This window comes from Macaca thibetana, chromosome 13, assembly GCF_024542745.1.
Source record: "Macaca thibetana thibetana isolate TM-01 chromosome 13, ASM2454274v1, whole genome shotgun sequence".
NCBI lineage: Eukaryota > Metazoa > Chordata > Mammalia > Primates > Cercopithecidae > Macaca > Macaca thibetana.
The window spans coordinates 67489241-67516086 of record NC_065590.1 but is presented as its reverse complement, the minus strand read 5'-3'; the positions used below and the strand labels follow the sequence as shown (position 1 = coordinate 67516086).

The 26846-nt window shown below is 40.0% G+C and overlaps 1 protein-coding gene across 2 annotated transcripts in view; it reads left to right on the top strand.

Moving 5' to 3' along the window:
• The window catches only part of TMEM178A (transmembrane protein 178A), a 52376-nt gene extending 29157 nt beyond the window's left edge, over positions 1 to 23219 (top strand). Inside the window, exons 1-4 of one of the 2 annotated variants that reach the window (XM_050753394.1) lie at positions 1489 to 3448; positions 9608 to 9721; positions 12546 to 12683; positions 22260 to 23219. In XM_050753394.1, the coding sequence (XP_050609351.1) occupies positions 12578 to 12683; positions 22260 to 22501 (348 nt within the window). In that variant the 5' untranslated portion in view covers positions 1489 to 3448; positions 9608 to 9721; positions 12546 to 12577 and the 3' untranslated portion in view covers positions 22502 to 23219. Of the gene's footprint in view, positions 1 to 1488; positions 3449 to 9607; positions 9722 to 12545; positions 12684 to 22259 lie in introns of those variants that run through there. The other variant, XM_050753393.1, reaches the window with a different exon arrangement.
• Positions 23220 to 26846: the final 3627 nt, after the last annotated feature.

Genomic DNA, 26846 nt, shown 5'->3' with positions numbered 1-26846 from the left:
ATTAGTATCTTTCTCCTTTCAGTTCTGTAGACTTGATGAAAGGTTTGTCCTCAAGAACTTTGCCTTTGGGACTGGGTTAGCCATTTGAGGCTCTAAAAGTCAGTGTTAAGCTCCTAAACTTACTGTATTTAGTTTATTTATTTTAACAAGTTTAACTGTTTATACCCAATACAGGAGGTGATAAGGAAAGCATTTTCTTTTGTCTGCTTTAGCCCCTGCTTTGCTCTGAAATTAAATCTCTGACCAGAACATGGTTGCTACCCTGTCTTATGACCCCACGATTGATTTTTCTTTTCAAACTGAGATGTGTGCTGGGGAAATAATTCTTTATTTTTCTGCTCAAGGGCCAGCTGAAGAATTCCAAGTTGCCTTTGAAATGTTTAGGAAATGGTATAGCCTGTTATTAACTCTCTCTGCTAGAGAACCTTAAGCATTAGTTATGCTGCTATTGTTATCAACTGTTTCAGACATCTCTCTTAAATGATGTATATCCAGAAAAAGTCACAGCCTCCCTGCTTAAGAAACTTGGGACATTAATGAAGAGGCAGACTTTCTGATCTATTAGGCAGTGACAAAGACTGAGTAATCAAGAGTGAGATGGTGAGGCTCAGTCTCTAACGTCAACATACAGCCAGCAAAGAGAGTGAGCTATGTGGTCTGCAGTATTTGGGGAAGGCTTTTCGAGAGTGAGCCTGGAGGGATGAGTGGTTTTTGGACTGCTCTAAAGTTAGTGATATAGGCTAGGATGGTCACAGAGATGGGCATGATATTGCCAGGGGACAATTTGGGGAGGGAGGGATGTAGCCCCTGGGAACAGTCACAGGTAAGTATAAGTGAAGTTGGAGGTGGGGATAGATGATAGGGGTCTAGAGTCTGAATCTGACTCAGGAGGAACCTACTTGTATGTTCCTGGACAGAGTCAGACAATGAAAACCCCAGCCTTATGTTCTGAGGGATTGTGTGTGATTTTCGCATCTTCTGTTTGTCAGTATGGAAGTTGACACAATGGCAAAGCATTAAAACATTTAAATAAACAATTATATAGTACTTATGTGTATCAGACACTTTATTTTAAAATAAATAGATAATTTTAAAACAAATACATAATTATATCATAGCAAGTGAAACTGTTTCTTGCTTATAGTAATCAATTTAAAGCCACATATTAAGTTAATGATACTGTAAAAGGCAGGTAGATGTAACAAACATCTTAAAGGTTTTCTTTTTTCTTTTTTTTTTTTTTGAGACGGAGTCTCGCTTTGTCATCGCCCAGGCTGGAGTGCAGTGGCGCGATCTCGGCTCATTGCAAGCTCCGCCTCCCAGGTTCATGCCATTCTCCTGCCTCAGCCTCCGAGGAGCTGGGACTACAGGCGCGCACCCCCACACACGGCTAATGTTTTGTAGCGCACCACCACACACGGCTAATGTTTTGTAGCGCACCACCACACACGGCTAATGTTTTGTATTTTCAGTAGAGACGGGGTTTCACCGTGTTAGCCAGGATGGTCTCGATCTCCTGACCTCGTGATCCGCCCGCCTCGGCCTCCCAAAGTGCTGGGATTACAGGTGTGAGCCACCGCGCCTGGCTAAAGGTTTTCATATTGCATTTTACTGATGGACAACTGAGACTCCAGAGGCCCCAAAACTTCATACAGCAGATTTATCTAGCAGTGGCATGCAGGGTAGGTTGAGGGTTGAGCAAGGAGTTCAGTTAGCAAATTCTTCAGGAGTGAGGTGATGGGAGTCTTGTTCTGAAGCGGTGAGAATGGAGAGGAAACACGAGAGCTGTTGGTCGGGCCATTGTTCAGGAAGCTGTTGCTGCCTGTCTGGTTATTTCTCTGTACATTTGGGTTAATCTCTGATGACCATTTAAGGTGCAGACTCCTGGTGTGTGGCAGTGGTTCTGTATGTCAAATTGGGCGGGTGCCATGAGAGAACTCATAATCCAAGGCTGACATTATCCAGTGCTTACAGTGGGCCACACGTCCTATGCTAAGTCCTGAATTACCTCTTTCATTCCTCACCGTAACTCAGTGAGGTGTCTGCCATTATTTCCCCTCTTTTACAGACGAGAGAACCAAGGCTCAGCGAGCTTCAGTAATTTGCCACAAGTCACACAACTAGGACTCAAACCCAAGTCTGTCTGACTGCAACGTCTTTAACCATCATGTATACTGCCCGCCTCATTATTGATTGATAGTAATGACTGTTTATAGCATCTTTCATGTTTCTCCCTCATTTAACCTTGAGTAGGGGTTTCTCTGACTTAGCTTGGAACTCAGTATTGGAAACTACAGAAATTCACCAGGCAAATCTCCATTTCTAACCCCCAGTGCAACATACTTATATATGTTATTCTATGGTTTATATCATCATTAAAGTGGCTCTACTTGGCCCTTTAAGAAGCTAATTAATCACTAAATATAAACCACAACTTGTTCTTTTCAATCCTCTGCATGTTTCTTCCCCCCATTGTGTGATGCCATCTGGTGCTATGAGCTCATGCTTTTTGTGTTCCTTTTCAGAGAGCCAGATTCATTGCTCTCTAAACCCAGAGAGCCAGTTAATTTCAAAGTTTGCATGTATGACTTTGAAAAAATTGGAATCTAATGCCTCCTTGTGGATTTTAACAGTATAAATTATTCCTTAACACTGCATGGAACTTCCATCTTTAGCACCATCTATGTATATGTGTATGCTTGTCTTTTTATCAAAAAGACCTAATTTGTTTTTGGTTGCTTGATTTGTTCTGTCAAGCAACTACAGGTCTTTTCCTGTAAGATTTTTGTGGTTTCATTTTGTCAATTTAATGTGTGTGCTGTAGGGAGGCAAACCTTAATAATACTGCTTTCCTCTTCAAATCTATCTGACTTTCTGCTACGACAGTGGAACAAGTATTTAAGAACAAGGACATAAAACAGCTAATGGCAGGTCTCTGACACTGCTGCTGAGCTGTCTTTCATTCCCACTTTCTCTTCTAATTCTGCCTGAAGTCTCTAATCATCTTCCAAGGGAGTGGAACACCTGGACCATAGAACATTTTCTTGCAAACTCAGCTGTGGAGCTCTGGGCTCGCTACCAGACCCCCACTCTTTGGAGTCCTTGAGTACTGCTTGTTACTGTCAGCCCAGACCTCATCATTTTCCCTACCCTCTTTCTCTTCTCATTTCAGAATTCTTGGCACTTTAAATTTAGCCTGAGAGCCCCATGGAGAAGGAAAGGCGATTTGGTGATGTGTGCACTACTTACCTCATTCCTGGCACATGCAGAGGAAGCAGGAGAACCCTGGGCCAGCTGCCACCTCCTTCCTGTTACTCTTCTTGCCCACTGGGATCCTGCCCATTACAAGCAAGGAGCAGAGGAGGAGATGGGTCTTGAGTATATTTGCAGTGATTTAAAAGGGACCACACGTTTCCCTGGCACAGAAGCTGTTCTAAGGCCAGCTCCTGTGAGTCTGAGAAAATAGTTTCTCCCCAGTTCACACCCTCTCTCCAGCATTTAAGCAGCTTCTGTGAGAGGCAGGTAGGATGAAGCCACTGAGTCAGCCATGTAGCCAATCCAATCTCCTTCAATTAAGAATCAACTTTGTTTCCAAAAGAGCATATGTTGGTGCTAAATTGGAAAGATTGTTTTTTATTTCAAATTGACAGTACATCTAGTAACTCTAGCTTAACTGTCCACAAAATTAAGATGCATGTCTAGAAAACTAAGGACTGCTAACTTTTCTGAGTAGTAGTATTTAATATATAAAGTTTGGGTAACAGCATTTATGTTAAAGCTTGGTTACAACTGAGTAATAGCCTCAGGCTAGTTACTTAACTCTGAGCTTCAGATTTTTTTACTCATTTAGTGTGGTTAATAATACCTTTTATATTTAGCTCAGAAGGTTGTTGATGAGTAGCAAATGCATTGTGTCAAATACTTTTTCTGCGTCTTTGAGATGATCAGGTGGTTTCTGACCTTTATTCTGTTGATATGGTATGTTGTATTAATTGATTTTAATATGTTGAAACAATCTTGCATTCCTGAGATAAATCCCACTGGATCATGACGTACAACCCTTTTCAAATGTTGCTGAATTCGGTTTGCTAATATTTTGCTGACGAATTTTGCATATCTATTCATAAGGAATAGTATGTATTTTCCTTTTCTTGTGGTATCTTTGGTTTTTCGTATCAGGGTAATTACTGGCCTCATAGAAAGAAGTACGAAGGTCCCTTCATTTTCTGTGTTGTTGTTGTTGTTGTTGTTGTTGTTGTTTTGAAGAGTCTATGAAGGATTGTTAATTCTTCCTTAAACATTTGGTTAAATTTACCAGTGAAGCCATCTGGTCATGGAATTTTCTTTGTGGCAAGTTTTTACTAAGTTAATTACTAAATCAGTTTCTTTACTTATTATAGATGTGTTCAGATTTTCTGTTTCTTCTTGACTCAGTTGTCTTGGAGTTTTATATTTCTAGGTATATGCCATTTTATCTGTTTTATCTAATTTGTTGGCATGTAATTTTTCACTGTGTTCTCTTAAGCTTCTCTATGTTTCTCTAAGATTGTTAGTGGTAGCCTCTGTTTCATTTCTGATTTTTGTTGTTGTTGTTTTGTTTTTTTGGAGACAAAATCTTACTGCATTGCCCATGCTGGAGTGCAGTGGCGCCATCTTGGCTCACTGCAACCTCTGCCTCCCAGGTTCCAACAATCTTTGTGCCTCAGCCTCCTGAGTAGCTGGGATTACAGACATGTGCCACCATGCCTGGCTAATTTTTTGTACTTTTAGTAGAGATTAGAGATGGGGTTTCCCTCTGTTGGCCAGGCTGGTCTTGAACTGCTGGCCTCAAGTGATCCATCTGCTTCAGCCTCCCAAAGTGCTGGGATTATGGGCATAGCCAAATTTTGGTTTTGTTTACTTTCTCAATTTTTAATTTTTCATTTTATGTATTTCCACCCTAGTTTTGTAATCTCTTTCCTTAGTGTGCTCTTCTTTTTCTAGTTTTTTAGGGTGGAGAGTTAGGATACTGATTTGAGATCTTTTTGGTTTTATTTTTGTTTTGAGATAGTCTCACTCTGTCCCCCAGGCTGGAGTGCAATGGCGCAGTCTCAGCTCACTGCAGCCTACATCTCCTGGGCTTAAGCAATCCTCCTACCTCAGCCTCCTGAGTAGTTAGGACTACAGGTGCATGCCATCATGCCTGGCTAATTTTGTTTATTTTTTGTAGAGACAGGATCTCACTGTGTTGCCCAGGCTGCTCCCGAACTCCTGGGTTCAAGTGACGCTCCCACCTCAGTTTCTCTAGTGTTGGGATTACAGGCATGAGCTACTGTGCCAGGTGAGATATTTTTTTAATGTAGGCATTTACAGCTATAAATTTCCCTCAAAACATTGCTTTAGCTGCATCACATAAATTTTGGTATGTTGTAATTTTGTTTTTATTAATTTCAAAATGTTTTCTAATTTGCTGTAGTGATTTCTTCTTTACCTTATCAGTTATTTAGGAGTGTATTACTTAATTTCCACAAATTTGTGAATTTCCAAAATTTTATTTTATTATTTATTTCTAATTTCATTGCATTGTGGTGAGAGAACTTACTTTGTATGACTTTAATGTTTTTAAATTTATTAAGATTTATTTTATTGCCTACATATGGTCTATCCTAGAGAATATTCTATGTGCACTTGAAAAGAATGTGTATTTTGCTGTTGTTGGATGGAGTATTCATAGATGTCTCTTGTATCTAGTTGGTTTATAATGTTGTTCAAGTCTTCTGTTTTTTGTTGATCTTCGGTCTAGTTGTTTTACTAGTATTGAAAGAGAAGTATTGATGCCTCCAACTATTATTATTGAATTGTCTCTTTCTCCCTTCAATTCTGTCAGTTTTTGGTACTGCATGTATTTTGGGGCTCTATTGGTCAGTATATGTTTATGATTACTATATCTTCTTGATGGATAAACCCAGTTATCATTATAAAATATCTTTCTTTCTCTCTAGTAACAATTTTTGTCTTAAATTCTGTTTTGTCTGATATTAGTATAGCCATTTCATCTGTCTTTCAGTTACAGTTTTCATGGTATATCTTTTTCCATCCTTTAAAATTTCAACCTATTTATGTCTCTTGTAGAGAGATCCTTTAAAATTTCCATCCTTTAAAATTTCAACCTATTTGTGTCTCTTGTAGACATCATATAGTTGGATTATGTTGTTTTATCTACAATGCCAATCTCTGCCTTTTTATTGGAGTATATATTTATATTTAGTATAATTTTTGGTAAGGTAGGATTTATATATGCCGTTTGTCTATTTGTTTTCTATATGACATATGCATTTTTTTCCTGTTTCTTCATTAATGTTTTCTTTTGTGTCAAATACGTGTTTTCTAACATAGCTTTTTAATTCTTTTTGTTGTCATTGTTTCATTTACTACATTTTTTTTTTGTTATTTTCTTAGTTGTTGCCCTGTGGATTACAAGTGACGTCTTAATTTAGTTTGGATTAATACCAATTGAATTTCAATAGTATATAAAAACTTTGCTTCTATATAGTTTCATCCCCACTCTCCTCCTCTGTACTATTATTGTCATACAAATTATGTGTTTATACATTGTATGCTGATCAACCAAGATTTATAATTATTGCTTTTTGTCTTTTAAATCAGATAGGAGAAAAAAAGCTGCAAACAAAAATACATTTATACTGTCTTTTATGGTAACTTATGTTGTAAACTTTATATGTGCTCTTTATTTTTTAAATATGAGTTCAGTTATTATCCTTTATTTCACCCTGAAAGACTCCCTTTAGTATTTATTTTTAGGCCAGGTCTCTCAGTTTTTGTTTAGCTGGGAATATTTTATTTTTTTTCTTCATTTCTGAAGGATAACTTTGATGCATATAGGATTCTTGGTTGACAGTCTTCTTATTTCTGTGTTTTGAATATGTCATCCTATTCCCTTCTGGCCTCCATGATTTCTGATGAGAAATCAGCTGATTGTGTTTCAAAGATTTTTTTGGTGTATATGATAATTTGCTTTTTTCTTGCTGCTTTCAAGATTCTCTGTCTTTGGCTTTCAACAGTTTGATTATGATCTATCTGGGTGTGGGTGTCTGAATTTATCTTATTTGTAGTTCCTTGAACTTCTTAGAAATGCAGGTTCATGTTTTTAATCAAATTTGGGAAGTTTTTGGCAGTTATTTCTTCAAATATTCTTTTTTGATCTTCCTTCTCTCCTCCTTTCTGCAGCTCTCATCATGCTTGTGATGGTGCCTCACAGGTCTCTGAGGCCCTGACCATTTTTAAAATCATCCTTTTTTCTTTATTTTTCTCAGATTGGATAATTTCAATGGACCTGTCCTCAAGTTTGTTGCTTTTTTCTACCTCCTCAAAACTTCTTTTAAGCCTCTGATGCATTTTTCTTTTCAGTTATTATACTTTTCAACTCCAGAATTTCTGTTTTTTTCTTTTCAAGAATATTTCTGTCTTATTACTAATATTCTCTATTTAGTGAAACAGCACTCTTGTCCTTTCCTTTAGTTATTTGGATAGGTTTTCTTTACTTTGAACATATTTAACATAGCTGATTTAAAATCTTTGTAAGGTAAGTCCAATATTTGGGATCCCTCAGTGACAGCTCCTATTGACTGCTTCTTTTTTCTTATTCTTTGCATGTCTTGTACTTTTTTTGTTGAAAACTGGGAATTTGAAATAACGTACTATGGCAGCTCTGAAATGAGATTCTTGTCCCTCTCTAGGGTTGATTATTGTTTTTATTGTTGTTGCTGTTGTTTCTTTAGTGGCTTTCCTGAATGAATCCTATGAAGTCTGTATTCTTTGTCATAGGAGGGCCCTTAAGTCTCTGCTTGATTGGCTTAGTGGTAAACTAATTGTACGGAAATGTTCTTAGCCTGCTAAAACCAATAAACCTTCCAGTCTTTGCCAATGGGGTTTGTTGTGTGCGTGTTGAGTATGCCTTCAACTCTGCCGTAGCTTTCACTTCCTGCTTACAGAGCCTCAAGGTCAGTCTCAAATGGAATGATAGTTCTGAAGAATACAAATGTAAGCTATTACTACGTTTGTGGTCCTTTATCTGTCATTGTTCTCATACTATATTATTTTCCCTTTGGAAGCACAGGCATTTCCTGACTTATAAACAGCTAACTTATAAGTAAACAGCTACCTTTAATGCCTTAGACCTCACAACCACTGCCATTGGGCTCATGTTGACAAAACAAATTAAAAAAAAAAAGAACTTTGAATTTTGAGAAAATGTGTGGTTTCATAAAAAAAAAAAGCTTTCAAAAATCAGAGATAGTTTGGGTAGTTTTTCTCAAAGGGAGATTCAAAGACTACCTGCATCAGAATTACTTGGGATGCTTGTTAAAATTCAGCTTCCTGGCTCCATCTCAAAACTTTTGATTCAATGTATCTGGGGTAGAGTCCAGGAGTTTAAATTTTTGACGAGTCACCTAGGTGATTCCTATGTACACTAATATTTGAGAAACTCCTTAGGGAAGATGATCCTGTAGGTACATTCACAGGAGGGACTGAGGTTCATGATGCAAATTGTGCACAAATATTAATCTCTTCCCTTCACTGTATAATCTTTTTAAAATTTCACTTTTATACACACTAAGATTCCACCAATTAGAAATTTATTTGCATCTATGAATTTTTTTTAAACAGCTGGCAGTGTTAAAGGACTAACAGTCACTCATGCTTTTTAAAAAATTAGTTTAATCAGATTGCATTTATCCAAACAACTGGCCAAGATGATTTAAAGTGAGAGAAGAACATTTTATAAGTTTTATAAATTTTAAGACACAGTAGATACTTTTCATGAAATTCAGAAGCCTTTAGGAGAAGAGAATAATGGACCCATGTTAATTTATGCAGTAAAACATGGGTGTGTGAGGTGGGTGTGAGGAGGTAGAGAGTTACTAGATTAACCAATGTGTACACCTGCCCATGTCAAAATATTGTGCCTGGAGCTGGCCATACAACCAGATAGAGGAGGAAAATTATTTTCTTTCTTGTTTCTACTTTCAGTATTACCCTTTTTCTCAAGATCTAGAATTCAGGTCAGTATAATTTTATTAAGGAATTATATCAGCTGCACTAGGGTTAAATAGGCTTTTGAGGGTTGTCTGGAGATATAATCACCACCTAAACCATGTGGAAGGTTATCTTTATGGAAAAATGTCTTCTGGTTTCCAAATAACACACTTCGTAATGAACTTCATGAGGCTACCCATTTGAGAATTTGAGACTGGATCAGATTCAGATATGTGATTTATCTGTGCTAATTTAAAATTCTAAGCTGATTTTCCCAACCATCTGTGTACTTTTAGGCCATTTCTCCTTGAGGAGTTTTGTGTTTAGGTAAAACAAACTCCATATCGGAAAACAATTAGGGGAGTATAGATCCTTATACAATTTAATACATTAAAAAATGAAACCTGATTTTAAACATTATTTTATGTTTTAGGTTTTCATTGCTCTGAATCAAGAGATTCTTATCTCATCTCCCATTCAACCCAGGTTAGGTTACAGTATTCTGCTTCAGGTCTCAGAATTCTGTTACAAATAAGCAGACTCGTAAATCGCGTTTCTTATTTCCTTCAAGGTATTGCGCAGCGATGCACGGCCATCAAGTACCACTTTTCTCAGCCCATCCGCTTACGAAACATTCCTTTTAATTTAACCAAGACCATACAGCAAGATGAGTGGCACCTGCTTCGTAAGTATTTCCAGGACAGGTTCAGAGAGGAAATGGTGTCTTTCTGAACAAAATTCCGACCACCCCTCTCACATCTAGACAGCAGGATGTTGTTCTTATCCTCTGGAAGCCTCTGGGCCCAATCAGATGTAGTCAGAGACTCAGAGGATCATTTCCCTATGCTGTGGACACAGCTTGCTTAAAAATAAAATGTGTGGAAACCTGGTATGAGGTCTTGTGAGATAGTCTGCCCTGGTAGCATCCACAGCTGCCTACTGAATCTTTTGTTTGCCGAGTCGTTGGGTGTAAGGACCTGCTGTATCCCTTGTCTTAGTAAACCAAGGAGATTATATGTTAGGGCTCTTATTTTTGTTTTGTATATACAATATTTATTTTAGCTACTGTGTTTATCTCCAACCTTTGTATTTCTGCTAAAATACCTTTATGAGTGTATGTCATAATTTTCTCAGAGGGTGTCTACATCTCAATGAAAGGAGCTACTCTTTTTCACTGTCAGGAAAATGTGAAACTCTAGAAAGGATCACGCAGTGTGAAACTAAAGAGGGCTGATATTTACCTAAAAACTGTTGCTTTAAGCTGCCTGATGATAGATAGCTCCCCAAAACAAAAAACTAAAGTGATTTTTTTGGTCTTTGCCCCCATCAGAGATTGACATTGTCATTTTCCAATGAAATAAGTAATGAGGACTTCAGGATCTTGTGTGGTGGCCAAAGCCACTGTAGAGAACTAATCAGAGTCTTATTCTGTAAGTCAATCTCTCTGAGGATTAAAAGGCTCTGTTCTGAATCTCAAACATATAAATGGAAGCTCTTCTGATATTGCCAGAGCAGTGGTCTAATATTATACATATTATGACAGGCAACTTTAAGACTTAATCATCTTTCCAGAGAGCTATGTAGTTATTGGCTCAGGTCAGGGAAGAAAAGATCATCATAGGAGCCTGAAAAAGAACCTTAGCTCTTTAATAGTTTGTAGCCTGTGATTGCCCAGCAAGCAATATTTGAAGATTCTTCTTTTAATCCTTCGTGGAGTTCTCATGGAAAGCTGCTTTCAGCAGTCTCATGCATGTCTATTTCTAAGAAAGTCACACTTGGTGATCTGTAGCACATTTACTGTGTAAGATTAACATGACTGGTACAAATGCAAATCCCATGTGGATTATATCTGAACCTTGTGCCTTTTCAGAGTCACAGAAAATAGACTATTACTCAAACCACAGGAAATTTGGTAGGCTGTAAGATAATAGTGACTGAACCATTACATTTCCCCTGCTCAGATGTGGATGTCTCAAAAACTACTTATACCCTTAACATTAAACTCAGCATCTTCATATTATCACTGCCCCTGGCCCCTTGTTCATTGGTGTCCACATTTCTTCTTCTAGGCAGAAATACTCTCTTTTAATCTGGATGCTCTGAACTGGAAATGAGAAATCCCCCTTTAAAAAAGGGATGGTCTCTCTGTGGCTAAGATGCTAAGAGCAAGACTGGAAGCTGCTGTAATCCATCCTCGATGAAGCCACCCCTAATGCCCAGGAGCCACACAATAAAGTGATGGCTGCATGGGCACGTTCACTTTAGCAGAGCAGCCCACACTTCAAACAGTGTGATGTGCACCTTGTCTTGGCCCCATGTGTACACAGGTGTGCATGATCCACGTGCATTTGCCCACACCTGTTACCTGGCCTTGGGGGCAGCAGATGTATGCTTGGGATGTGTTGTTTTAAGAAGGATGATTGAAATTTAGCTAACAATTTTTAAAGTTAGATTTGTTAAAAAAAATCCTTTGAGATGGAGCTGTAAGGTAAATAAAAAAGATTAAAAAGTTTTTTTTTTTAAAAAACAAGGAAGAAAATGGAAAAAGTAAAATAGCTGGAAGGTAGGCAAGGTAAGTGCCGGTTTAGTAGTTGGAGGCAATGTGTGTCCAGGTACATGTAGTCAGCCTGCCTCTTGGTTTTGCCAGGGAGGTGGGGAAAGAGCTGGATTTCTGGCTCAGTAATCACAGTTGTGATTTTGCAATAGGCCAAACTTGATGGTTGGGCCACTGTATAGTGGAGACTTATCCTATTGGAATAGTACCTCCTTCACCTGGGTAAATGGATGCCCAGGTTGTGGGATCTATGCTTTAGGGGTGAAGGCATTTATGAGCAGATGTTTCAGAGGAAAGGGTGTTTATGAGCACATGTATCCTGTGTGCACTTTGCACCACTGTTCCAGTCACCACAATTACCTTCACTTTCTCAAATCGTTTTTGAAAATAGGCAGGAGTGGATTTAAATGAAGAAGTAAATAATTGGCATCTGTGGTGATCAGATAAAACCCTATTTCACAATAGCTTTTTTAGGCTCTTTCTCCTAAGCCAGATTAAGTACAGCCACTACCATGGGGATAACCTACATTTCTTTTTTTTTCCTTTTTAAAATTTCAATAGTTTTTGGGGTACAGGTGGTTTTTGGTTAACCTACATTTCTATTGCTCTGTTAAGGCTAACAGATATTTCTCAAACCCACCTCACTCTTGGTTTAAGTCATTTGACGTCTGTTACTCAGGTCTATCCTGGGCTTGTCCTCTAGTCTATTCTCCACTTGGTGTGGACTTCTCCATGGACTCAGAGAGGGTAGAGTCTGACCCTCCATTGGTTACACCCCATTAGTCCTCTTATGGAATGCCTGGGAAGAGTATTCCCTAAGCTCCTCGCCCCGTAGGCTCTAAGCCTGTCCATGTAACTTGCTAATTTTCACAAGGTATACAAAGCCCTAATTCTCTAATTCTTAATGACTTTCCTGAATTCTGATTGTGAATGTCTGTGTCTGTTTTGAGATTAGATTTAAGAAGAATCACTGCTGGCTTCCTGGGCATGGCTGTAGCCGTCCTTCTCTGCGGCTGCATTGTGGCCACGGTCAGTTTCTTCTGGGAGGAGAGCTTGACCCAGCACGTGGCTGGACTCCTGTTCCTCATGACAGGTAGGCTGCACGTCTCAGGCCGTCTGCCCCGGCCAAGGTGAAGGCTGCTCTGCATGCGGCTAGCTAGTGTCGCTTTGTTATCTCCCTGTTAATTTTGTTTTCACCGTTAGAAAAGCAACCAGAAGGTCATTTTGGCTTTGCTGGGAAATACAGAATTTAAGGAAAACAGTGGTGTGAAAAATGCATCCTCCATATCCCCACTGTGGCCTGTTAGTAGATTAGATGGAAGTGTCTTGGGTTTAATCTCTAAAATGAGCCCAGTCTGTTTTTTTGCTCTTCTTTCTTTTTTTGAGACGGAGTCTCACTCTGTCACCCAGGCTGGAGTGTAGTGGTGCGATCTTGACCCACCGCAACCTCTGTCTCCTGGGTTCAAGTGATTCTCCTGCCTCAGCCTCCTGAGTAGCTGGGACTACAGGCATGTGCCACCACACCTGGCTAATTTTTGTAGTTTTAGTAGTGTTTCACCATGTTGGCCAGGCTGGTCTTGAACTCCTGACCTCAGGTGATCCCCCCTCCGCAGCCTCCCAAAGTGCTGGGATTACAGGCATGAGCCACCACGCCCCGTTTTCTGTTCCTTATTTCTTACTGTGCCCCAAACCCTGGCCTGGACTCTTGGCAAACATGGGCCATTGCTTATGAGGTGCCCTCAAAGACAGAGGGGGATAGATCATCGCAACCCATCCCCTGGCTGGATGTCAATTCAAAGGTCATGCTTTAGTGATGTTGTCACTTTTACATACACAACACTCATTCATTTCACTCCACAGATATCCTTTGAGGACTTACTATGTACGAGGCACTGCTGTGAGTGCTAAAGACACACAATGAATAAGGCAGGCAAAATCCTTGTTCATTTTTATTGTGGAGAGACATAAACAATGATTTGTGGTCGTGATAAAAGCTGTGAAGAAAAGAAACAGGGTGAAATAGGGACTCAGGGAAGATCTTGCTGAGGTGGCAATTTCTGAGCTAATTCCTGAGAAGCAGCCGGTGGTGGGAAGAGCACAGCAGACTGAGGAAACCACTAGTGCCAAACCGGAGAGAAGCGGCCAGTGGGACTGGAGGGAGTGAGGGACAGGATAGTATCACCTGAGGTGGGGGAAGTGGGCAGTGGCCAAAGCTTCAGGGCTTTGTTGGTCATGGTGGAGAGCTTGGATTTGAAGCTAAGGGTGACAGATGCCCCTAGAAGGTTTGAAGCAAAGGAGTGACTTGATTTTTAAACAAGGGATTGGAAAGGGTGGGGGTGTAGAGACAGGGCTAGGATGTTTTTGACTAACAGCTAAAGGGTAGTTTTGTCTAAAAAGGTGCCAGGTGCTGAGTCGGTGGCTAATACTGACCGACGGTAGCTTCAGGGAAGAAATCTTTCCTTTCTTCTCCTCCTTCACAGAAAACTCCTGTATTAATGATTAGTGAATGCCAAATTAACTGGGCATTAACAGTTTCACGAAGTATACTCAGCAACAGAACGAATATTCCCCTAGATAGAGGGCCATTTTAAATAGGCTTATTTCCACTTGCCTGGAATTCTGTTATTCAAGTGACCACGCCTATATTTCCTAGCACTTGTCACTGTAATGGGTCACCTAATTACGCCTGTGTTAACAGGAGGCGGCCACACCCCACCAGGGTTGCCACTGTTTGCTGACTGACTGTCTCTGAGGGCTGACAGATCGGGGGTGATTTGCCCTCTGGCACGGTCAACCACCCTGCAGCCTTAAGGAACCCACTTCACAGGCAGGGATCCTTCCTTCTAACTCCCACTCGTCCCTGTCCCACTCCACGAAATGGTGCTGCAATTGGCAGTGATCTGGAATGTGGGGCATCATCACCAGCATCCTGGAACATTCAGAAGTCACATGGATCCTGCCTAGTTCTGAGCAGAAAACCAATTTAGGTTTTCTGGATTTTGGTGAATACACAGTGGCCACCAGGACTGTAGCACAGGGAGGCTAAAATGTTAGTTTCTGAGGTTTTAGAGGCGGATTTGGACCCTCAAGACCAGCCACTGGGTTCTTGCCCAAGGGATGCATTTAAAATCCAAATTATAGAGTAAAGCAGACAAGGGCAGCAAAGAATCAGAGAGGACTGCACTGCACGGAGGATTCCTTTATGCTTCTGCTGGGGCTTAGTGATTATTTGAAAATCTCCCCTGTTTTCTTCTCTCCCTTTATTTAAGCCCCCATTTTTCTGACTCTTGTCTCCATAAATATCGAAGAGGTACAGATGTGTTGCCTCCCAACCCTGGAAAGGCCCCATACCACTCCTCTTGTCAGGGGATTTGTTAGAACTTTTGTTAGAACTAAAGATTCTAACAATTGCTAGAACTAAAATAAATTGCAAGGCCATGAAAGCCTACTGAGTGCTCCTTGGGAGACTGAGGGGCCAGTCTGGTTTTAAATGAAAGGAAGTTGAAGGTTCAATGGCAGGTGGGCACAGAGGAGAGGCAGGAGTTTCCTGGGCGAGCTCCACCTCTTCCTGTTCTCAACTCTTATTTTGGATCCATGTGCGGATTGTACCTCCGGACCAGAGGAGCTCAGGAGTCCTCAGGATCGAGCATGGGAAGCTCCTATGTAATTGTTAGGCAACATCAAAACAAGCAAAGCAATACCCACAACAGAAACCACCACCACCACCACCAACAACAACAACAACATCAAAATCCCAAATAATAAACTTGAAGTTTGATGACCAGTTCTGAAGGACTGATAGATACAACCTAACATTGTTAACATTGTTCTGTTGTTTTGTTTAGTTTCGGTTGCCCAAACAGCATTATTGAAATTAAGGGGGAATCCACTTACAGACCTCATCACCTGAAAACAAAACAACCTTTTTTCAATATTTCCCTTATTCTGGACCAAATCTTGTCATGTATTTGCTTCATTGTAAGCAAAGAAGAAAGGAAAAGGAAGGAGAAGAAAAGGGGAGGGGATGGAAGAGGGGGAGAGGAGAAACATGTTTTTCCATGGAGTGGATATGCTCTGCTGGATTCACCTGTTCTGTTGCTATGGGATTCAGGGGGGTTTGTTTTGTTTTTGTTACTACAAATAATGCCTTGAAATTTCCTTTGCAAACACTGAGACAACCACGTCAATCTATTGCATGAGATAAATTAGCTGTAGAACGTTCATATGCAGGAGATGAGCGCAAAAAAAGGGTTAAAAGAATCCATTTTAATTAAGCAGAGTGTCTTTAGCCACTCAACTCAGCATCCTTCCCACAGAGTTTTGATGCTAAACTTAGCCCCTTCTAATGCTCTGCCATCTTCATTCTCTGCCTGAACTTATTAGCTAAACTTTCAAATGAAGAACATCAACCATGTGACAGGTTGGGCGGTTAAAATGGAAACGTTGGAACAATCTTTCTCCTTCTGCCTTATTGATTGCACAGACAGGTCTTGATTACCACATGTGACACAGCAGTCCTGCTGACTGTCGATGCACATCTGGAGCCAGGTCTCGCCCCCTTTCCTCTTCCCTGGGGCCATGCAAGGGTCCTCCCAGAGGGCCAGGGCCAGCCTGCACATCCCCCATGGGCCTTCAATTTAGACTTTGGATGTCACACCCTCTGAGGTTACACACACACAGGCACAGAAACATACACAGGCGATTGAGGGAATAAGATTCTCATCTTCCAGCCTTGAGCTTCTGCCCATTACTAGACTATACTGCTTTCAGTGTACTGTGAATGAATATTTCCACCTATATTATTAAGTGATGCATTCTATTTGATGGATATAATAAATATACTTATTATAATTTAAGGTACAAATCTTTTAAAAGGTTATTCAGTGCAAACATTTTTAAACACTTTTTTAGGTCTCTGTTGTAGGATTTTTAGTATTTTTTTAATTCACTAGGTGTCTTAAAAAATGGATAAAGCTTGGGCCTCCCTTGGTGGGGGTCTCACTGCTCACCAAATTCATTCACCTTCACAGGCTGCGCCTTGAGTGGCCAACTGGAAGATCACACACAGCATGAAACACTCCCTTCCTGACAGCAGAGACAGAGAAGACAGAGCCCAGGCAGCCCTAGCAGAGCTCCAGGGACAGTTAACACCCACCCACACTGGTTATTCATTCTTTTGTTTCAATGAATCAAAAAAAAAAAAAAAAAAAAAAAAAAAAAAGACTCCGCCATGGTAGGTGTATTGAATTATCTAGATTATCCGTTGATTATGACCTGAAACTACAGGTCCATGATACTTTTTCTATAACCTTGGGGGCCAGGTGTGTTTTATAATTCAGGATTTAAAAAATTTATTTTAGAAGAGTAACACAGTGCATATATCCTGTGTTATTTAACACCCTCAGCAAGATCTGGGGTGGCATCTTGCAATCAAATACATTAACATTCCTGTAGCTAAACACATGAATATTCACACTAAATGGGATCAGTAAGAACTAGAATAGCCTATGTCAGACCAGGCCAGGATTTGCCACTAAAGAGATTGCTTCAGTCTTTCAGATTGGATGCTTTCAGATTGGATGCTTTCAGATTGGATGCTTTCAGATTGGATGCTTTTGGGATTTAGGAATTGCATTGTGTGTGTGTGTGTGTGTGTGTGTGTGTGTGTGTGAAGAGTTTGTTTCTCTCTGTTAGTTCTGCCAGTCAGTTAGGACAATATAGGAATGGCTTTTTGAGTAATCTGTGTGAAAACTAGCAGAAGGCATTTGAAGGAAGACCAAAGAGATCAGAAGGATGGGCAGGCCACCTTTTGAAGGAGTAGGGGAAAAAAAATCAATGTTCATGCCTTTGGGTGTTGTAGTTACATTATTTATCAAGCAGGCTAAACAGGGTGAAGCAACTTCCACTCCTTTCAGTCTTTTAAGGACATTAAAAAATGGTGATCAAAAGAATGGGCCCCGTTACCCTAATTGCATCTTACCAGCTGGTACCATGAAGATTTTAGGGTAGGAAATTAGGTTGATGATTGTGGGGATGGTAGCACAAATTTACTTCTGTCCTGATGTGAAAATATCCCTTCTAGCCCTATAATTCTGTGATATCGTGGTATCTTCTAATTATGAATATTGGCAGAAAACCTTTTAATATTTTATAAGAAAAGTAGTTGCATGCAGGGCTTGTCAGGAAACCAGTAATTTATTCACTTTTTTGAAGATGCTGCCGGCAGTAGTAAGGACCGAGCTCAGGACTCAGGAACCTCTCTCTCTCTCTCTCTCTCTGGGGGCCACCAGCTGGCTGAAGAGTATCAGCTAGGCAGGGGAGAAGTGGAAAGGAAGGGAAAGCCTCAGAGAAGAATGGAGGAGAGACCACCTTTCTCCCCATGGATCTTCAGGAAGGACCATTAGATTTTGAACTTTCAGAATGCAGAGGTGATGCCTTATTAATCCTTCCATACTCCTTTCACATACCTTGCATTAATTAGATTGCTGCCAATGAAAATGCAGCATTATCAGAAATAACTTGCTACATAGGTAATCCCTACTTGGGGTAATTTGCGACGAACTGACTCTTAAGTTGGTAGAACTCAACGTATGGCAGAATTCAGTTTCATTCAGGTTTTCTTGACTCCATGTGCCCAGCTCTGTTGGACTCCACGCAGAACTTATGGGAAGTCTAAGAGATCTCTATGACCTCTTCCTGAGATGCATACAGGAAAGTGGAGTGGAGAGATTGCTTGAAGTTCCTGACCACATCAGTGTTGAACTGAGTCCAGCTGTGACCAAAAAGAGCTCATGAAACTTAACTATCTCTAATATACCAGAACTAGGTTTGGGACATGGTAGATACTCGATAATTGTTGAATAACTTATTGAGTAACACCTAGAATAGTACAATCTTGCTAAAACCTATAAAAAAGCTAAAAATATATTTTGTGCATGAGTACACACACACACATACACACACGTGTGCGGAACATTATGGGCTTTGTGTCCCCTCAAATACATTTGTTGATGTCTTTGCCCCCACCTCAGAATGTGACAGTATTTGGAAAAAGGGTCTTTAAAGAGAAAATTAAGTAAAAATGAAGTGATATGGATGGGCCCTAACTCAGTATGACTGCTGTCCTTATGAGAAGAGGAGATTTGGTCATGGTGATAGAGGAAAGACTGTGTGAAGACACAGGGAGAAGATGGCCATTGACAAGCCAAGGAGAGAGTCCTAAGTTTAAAAAGCCAACCCCGCTGACACCTTGACCTTAGACTGTAGCCTCTAGAATTGTGAGAAAACAAAGTTCTGTTGTTTAAGCCACCTAGTCTGTGGTAGTTGGTTATGGCAGCTCTGGCAAACTCATGCATATGAGTACTATAAGACATGTATGTGGAACCTAACGTAGAATTCCACACTCTCAACATTGACCTAAAACTATTAATTCAGCTACAGTAAGAATGCTTTCGTCATTTCAAACAATGCTTTTTCTTGATGTCTTTGAATTTAGATTTTTTGTTTTGTTTTTAAAAATATCTTGAATGGGTTAGGCTTCTTTTACAAAAGCTTGTTGGAAAAGTTGGAAACAATGCTTTTCTCCTCTTAGTACATTTCATTGTAATCATCACACATTCCTGCCCATCTCACAAATCATAGTGGTGGCAGCTATGCATGTGCAAACATTCTTAGAAATGTGAGGGTCTGAAAAGGAAGAGCTCCTAAATATGGTTTTCTTGTCACTCTTTCCTGCCCTGCTTTCCTCTTACTAAGAACAACTTCGAGAGCACTTTGAAAGGAGAAGAGATGTTACGGCAGGGCAAGCTATAGGGGCATTTGTGGGAAGGGGGATGGATAGAGAGGGGACATACTTGTGGGCTGATAGGCCTCCTCTCCACCACGCTCAGCTGAGTGAATAAAGGCAACAATAAATAAAACAAGTCTGCATCAAAGTTTGATGCATGCCCTGTTCCGAAAAAACTTAACTGGCATAGAGATGCCACTTAAATTAATACAAATAAATAAAGTAAGACAAAGGGATAATCAGGTTTCCAAGGCAAGATGGATCCAAGAGTGAGATTAGAAGCCAAAAGCATGCCATGAAATCCCATACTTTTGCTCATGGTGGGCTATAGATTTAGCTTTAGGGAGCGTCAGTGCTCTGGCAACTTGGACAAAGAAAAATTCTATTAGTGACATCATTCACAGTGTCCGTGAGGTAAGCACAAATCAATTCCCCAGGAAAAGCACAACCATCCATGACATTGAGGGCAGAGAGAAATCATTCTGGTTAAATCCTCAGATTAGATTCTTTCTTGTAATTCTTTTCTATTCAGTATGAACCGGTGGTGTAATGATAGAATTCATGTCATGAAAAGCAATTTTATGGGGTTGGCAGGTGAGAGGAGCTAATAAAATAAATGTTAAGTGTAAAATCAAAGGGAGTATATATAGAAAGATAAGTACATAGGACATTCCATTTTCATTTAATTGCATAAGCCGAGTACTAGATTCACTAGGAAGTTTTAATAAATGTTCTTGTTTCATGTTTCATTTTGGAATAACAGAATCACAGAAATTTGACACTTTTAGGGACTTCAGTAATCAAGTTTCCTACTCTTTTTTTCCTAGATGAAGAAACCAAGGCTCAGAGAGGTTAGGTAATTTCAAGTTTGCACAGTGTTTAGTAGAGCTGGAAACTAGAATACTTACTTCTCACATCCCAACCCAACGCACTTAGACATCAAAGGATGCTTAAAAGTTTAGGTTTGAACTCAAGCTTTCATAGGTCATTAAAACTATGTTACTTGTAAACATGCTTGCTTTTAGGCGTTCAGCTGTGTGCGAACAGCTAAATGCAGAATACAGTTGTTTTTCCTGTGAAGATGTCATTGTTCTATTATTCTGTTTTACTTGTTGATGCTCCAAAGATTATTTTTTTTCTAACTGCCTATTGTTCTACTACCAGCATTTATTAAAAGGGCTTTGTTATAAATAAAAACTGCCTTTGTTTTGGTGCCAGTGAAAACATTTGTGTAGATCTAAGAACATTTGCTTTTCACAAGGTTTGAGAAAAGTGGAGTATTCTTTTTTGAATGGTCCATTACTTTATGAGAGAATTATTTCCATCTCAATTTTTCTCTTTGAGAACTCAAAGTGATATGTTTGCTATAATAAATTGGAGCAAGAAGTCAGAAGAAAAGATTTTATCCTTTTTAGTAAAACAGAATCACTTTAGAGTTTAAATGCAGAATTAAGCAAAGAGTAGGAAATATCAAATTATCTCAGATCAAGTGTCCTTTTAATTTAGGACATTTATTTTCTAAATGCACATTTGGAAAAGGAGTCAGGCAGTGTGCTCTTACATGATTTGAATGGAGGCAGAATTCTAACATTTTAAAGATGGCATTAAGGTGGTCTTTATTTCCTCCAAATTGCTGCCTGCTCTGAATTTGTTTTTCTGCTAGCATTTCTAATCTCCAAAGCTATAGGTTAAAAAAGGGTGGTGGGTAGGGGGTGGGGAGCTTTCAGGGGGTTGGAGAGGTAATCTGCTACTTTTAGCTCTCTCTTTTCAGTTTCAAAATCTGTGTCTGTTTCCAGTGGAGATGCTACATGTATCTGTAAGGATGCCAAAGGAATTTTCCAGCCAATAAATGTTATCTCTGTTGTATGCAGGATAAACCAGACATGAAGAAGAGATGTGTAGGATTCAGAGCAGAACTGGACATTCTGATACTTGATTGGGTGCCAGTTTCTGTTTTTATTATTCACCACATTCTCATCCTCTGCTTATCCAAAAGGAGCATCTTGAGGGTTCATTGTGGTACAATAGAAGCACCTATATCCACATGACTTGAGTAGTAAAAATCCTGTGTTTGGGGCTTATGAAGCATTTTTAAAATCAGTTCTGATTTTAGTGTTGCAGAGGGAAAATTACATACACACGCATTGGTCTAAAAAGCAATGCTTTGGGTCTGTCCGTATTCCTTATGTCGCTCCAGTTGCCTCCATTTTGAATGGTGAAAGTGGATGATCTCCTTAGTCAGCTATTTTACACCAATTCCATATCGCTGGACTTAATTTATACTATTTAAAAGCATTCATTCATTGAAAAAACCCACTTGTTGAGGCCCTGGTATATGTAAGACTATGCCTTAACAAAAAAGATTTAGCTACTTGTATGAATTCATCTAAAATATTATTTAAGGCAACATGATAAATACTTTGATAATGTTAATTGAAAAAGAAAGCATACTTTGTATAATGATTATAACAGAATAAGTGTATGAAAATAGGTGGAGAGTGAAGGAAAATGAAAACTATTTTGTGCTTGATTTGATGATAGAAGTTTTTCTTTTAAAAATACAACTTTTGCTTTTAATAATAAACAAATGAATTCCAATATATATAACCATTCGAATTAGATAATTCTGAATAATGCAGGTTATCAGAATTTTCCTATCTTTTTCACTCCTGCGTCTCCACTCGCTAGTGTAGGGTCTGGCACACAGAAGTGTTGCCGGTGTTTGTCAAATGAATTAATTCAAGTAAAAGAATTACAGATCATTTGTGAATTTGGAGTGACCGCCTCAATGGTTGATCTGATTTTCATAAAGGCCTGTCTGGCATTTGTCTTGTAACAGGCAAACTGTAACTAATCATTCTGTTCTCTTTGTATTATTTATAGGGATATTTTGCACCATTTCCCTCTGTACTTATGCCGCCAGTATCTCTTATGATTTGAACCGGCTCCCGAAGCTAATTTATAGCCTGCCTGCCGATGTGGAACATGGTTACAGCTGGTCCATCTTTTGCGCCTGGTGCAGTTTAGGCTTTATTGTGGCAGCTGGAGGTCTCTGCATCGCTTATCCGTTTATTAGCCGGACCAAGATTGCACAGCTAAAGTCTGGCAGAGACTCCACGGTATGACTGTACGCACTGGGCCTGTCCACAGTGCGAGCGACTCCCTGAGGGGAACGGCGCGGAGTTCAGGATTCCAAGCACAAAGCGGTCTTTTACATTCCAACCTGTTGCCTGCCAGCCCTTTCTGGATTACTGATAGAAAATCATGCAAAACCTCCCAACCTTTCTAAGGACAAGACTACTGTGGATTCAAGTGCTTTAATGACTATTTATGCTTTGACTGTGAGAATAGGGAGCAGTGCCATGGGACATTTCTAGGTGTAGAGAAAGAAGAAACTGCAATGGAAAACTTTGTATGATTTCCATTTATTTCAGAAAGTTTGTATATAACAATTACCTGAGAGTCATTTCTATTTGCAAAAGGATTCGTAACAAAGCGAGTATAATTTTCTTGTCATTGTATCATGCTTGTTAAATTTTAATGCAGCATCTTCAGAACTTGTCCTGATGGTGTCTTATTGTGTCAGCACCAAATATTTGTGCATTATTTGTGGATGTTCCTTGTCACAGGAAGATTCTTCTTCTGTTGCCTTATTGTTTTTTTTTTTTTAATTGAAGTCTCTTCTCCGTCTCTGTACTGGAATCGAAATCATAAGATAAACAGATCAAACGTGCTTAAGAGCTAACTCGTGACACTATGCAGTATTGTTTGAAGACCTGTTGTTCAACCTCCGTCTCTTTATGTTAACTGGATTTCTGCATTAAATGACTGCCCCCTTGTTAATCTGGCTGTGTTTTCCTATGTCTTTTAGCTGTATCAACAGGTCTCCCTAGCTACAAGGACAGGTGAAAACTCCGTTGTTTTAATAAGACTCTTATTAAGACTTAGTAATTGCTTCATTTCAATTAGGTTGGGCATTATTATCTTTTGTAGCAACCACACACTGGCTGTTGACAAAAGATGTCCTTTTCAAACTTGTTTTTAAACCTTACTATACTATTTAAAATTTTCTTCTCTCATTCTGTTGCTCTCCCTTTTTCCCGCTTTCTCTCCCTCTTCCTCCCCTGTTTACCATCTGCCTGGTATGTATCCAGTCATAAGGGTACATGATCTTTGTTTTTGTTCTTGGACCTCTTACAGCAGCGATTTTCAACCTCGGCTGCCCAGAATCACCTGGTGAGGTCAGCTGTACCTAAACTGGGCCTCACCCCAGAGCAATTAACTCAGAATGTCCACAGCTGGGCCTAGGCTTGAGCATTTTTGAAAAAACATCCCAGATGATTCTGATCCACAGCTGCGATTGAGAGCCACTCGTTTGGGCCAGAGCTGTGGTTATCTCCTTAGCTACTAACCAAGTGAACTCGCTTATGTAGCAGTTACTATGTGCCAGTAACTGGGCTGTGGTGTCATTTCCCTTAATCCTCTCCAAAGCTCTATGAGGTAAGTGCTGTTATTTTACATTACTCATAAGCTGAGGATCAGACTCAAAACATTCGCTTATTTTTTTCCTCAATCCTTTTTCCTCTGTGTGGGTTTTGGGACAACAGTTAAAATTCTTCCGTTCTCTTATCTTTCAGTGGAGGGGTGGGCACTCGCCGACTTCTAAGTTTTTCCTTTTAACTCCAACCCTTATCCCCGATTCTATACACAATGTAGGATAAACATGGCCTGTAAAATAGAAGACGCCATGTCCAGAAGTAAGACGCTGTTTCAGATTTTAATTTCATAAAAGATTTTTGTTTCTTCTTTATAAAAACTGATTTCGTCCTCATAAAAGGAAAATGATCATCTACTCCCAAAGAATAGAGTCTGATTTCCAAGTGGCAGCGTCCACATATTGTCACGTAAGGGCCGAAAGGGGCTGGAGGATGCCGGCTACCACACCATCTCTGGCTCCGTGGCTCCAAGGCACAGCACAGGCTTGTGAGTCTATTCACTGGCACTCTCTCAGGCCTTTTAATATACCAGTCCCTCTGGATGAGAAAAGAGACGTATAGAAAGGGGCAATTATTTTCACTTATTATGTAGGAAATTCTCAAAGCAGGAGAGCTCTTTCTTTGAAGTCTTCTTTAAAGATCCCCATAGAAGATGTCAAGACTCTTGGACATTTATATTCCAACCAACAAAGCAGTGTCTGAGTGAGTAACTTTTGAAGTTTCAGAGAAGTTTCCTAGGGGTTTGAGGTGAGAGTAGAAGAAAGCCTTGCGGTGGCAGGAGGTTGAAGGGTTCACACACCAGAAAGATTTGCCCCGAAGCCAGGGGAGTTCACTTAGGATTCAAACCAGTGCTGGCAAGGACTGAGGCTCCCTGCCTTCCAGCCGAAGTGAGCTTGAAGCAACCAACGTGCCAGGCCAAGGTTCCTTGCTTTCTACGTACTGTCACGGAAGTGTGGGCAAATGTTGCCAGTGCTGGGCATTTGGCCCTGAGTCCTTGGGCTTCTCTTAGGAGTTTTTTCTTAACTGGCTTGTGAATGAAGAATGATTGAAATGATTGCACAGTACTGTGTGGGACAGAATAATGTATTGAAATCCTTTGTTCTATGTTCTCTCTGTCCACACACTGCTCTTTTTTAACAGCCTTGTCCTTGGTTTATTTGCCGTATTAGAACCGCTGTTGTCCATTCTGGGGAAACCCTCCCTCATCTTTCAAGGACCACCATGGTCCTTGATAATCAAGATTTCCCAGGATATGGGAAACCTCCATAGAACATAATAGCCCCCATAACGTTTCTTATGTAGTCAACAAATATTTACTGAATGACTATTATGTGCTTACATTCTAGCACTTGGGAAACATTAGTGAGGCAAAACAAAGGTTCTTGCCCTGGTAAAGCTTATGTTCTAGAAAAATGCAGTGAAGGACAAGTGAAAAAAATTAAGGTTACTCTTTTTGGCCCTAAATTGTTTTATAAGTCCAGGGTTATTCAGTTATTAAAATAAGTTTCTTTTAAATTACATTCCCATTGGCTGTGCATTTCATACTTCACAACATTCTCATTATTTGAATCTAGCCCTGGCAAGATAAAAAATACTTTTTTTGTGGAGGTTGGGGGTGGGGGCTGGGGGATGCCTCTTAAAGATTTCTTATTCGAAATTGAAGTCTGAGAATGACAAAAGTGTGCCCCACAGGTGAGCTAGGGGAATAAAAATCTGGGAACCTGCGACTCAGGTGAATGGGGATCCACGAGCTCAAAATATAACACCTGATGGAGGCTGGCGCAGCTGGGATGCTCACGCTGCCTGGGCACCCACCCCCTCCGGGTCTTTGCTCAGGCTCTTTCCTCTGCTGGGGACACCCACTCCTCTGCCTGGCTTATTCTGACTTTTCCTTGTGTCTCAGCTTCTACACAACACTCCTGGACACCTCCTCAAACATGCTGCACTGCTTCAACTCCTTTCCTGATCAGTTACGCTCTGCATGTGAATTGCCTGGTAACCCCTAACCAGATCATAGACTCTTATAAGGAGGAATCTGTGCCTTGTCCTGGTGCTCAGCCTGCCCAGTGCCTGGTACACCATAGGTGCTCTTCAGTCTTTGTGGAATCAATACATGGATTCAGAGTCACAGATAAACTCTTTTCTTTCCTGGACAGAGCTGACTCCCTGAGCACCAATTTTAGGGAACCCATAAAAAATATACAGTAGTGTGATGAGGCTAAATGGAAAGAGAATATAGCTTGGCAAGCAAGGAAGCCTCATTAGAATAATTAAAGGGACTATTAACCCAAACCAACCTAGACATAACTTAAAATGTGTTATGAACTACTATGGAACATTTATTTGATGGCTCAAACATTATTAAGTTAGTAACCTCAATATGGTTCTACACCTCGTTTTAAAGCGTTCTCATTTACGTGCGTGTGTTTTAAATCTCTAATTGGAATTCTGAAAGGAATGCTTCAGAAATGACTTCCTTTGAATGCAAATAGCTATCCTGACCTATGACACACTTAAATTGCGTATGAATTTCTCTGGGGCCTTGTCCTTTGACTGGAAGAAGAGGAAGTTCTCTGTGCTGCATGCAGGACAGACACAAATGCTTGAAGATGCTCAGGGCAACCAAATGCATACTGGCAACTTGGCCATGCAATACATGCTCCTCTTAATGTGCAACCTGTATTCTGCCAGGCATCAAAGCAAGATTTCTAATTGTCCTAAAACATTAGAATATGTCTGCCTGGAGCCCCTGTAAGAGGAAAACAGATTGGCTGGCTATAAAATAAGATAGCATTTTTTTCTGTTTTTATTTCCCATTTTTTTCTCCCCTTCGGCCTTCACTGTAAAATATCGCCTGCTACTATAAGGTCTGGCTATGCTTGGTTTCTCTCAGGTCTCTAAGTGAATGTTTTGCAGAGAGGAAGGAGACAGGACCATGAGTCTAGAGCAGAAAGAACAACGGAACAGTGGTGCA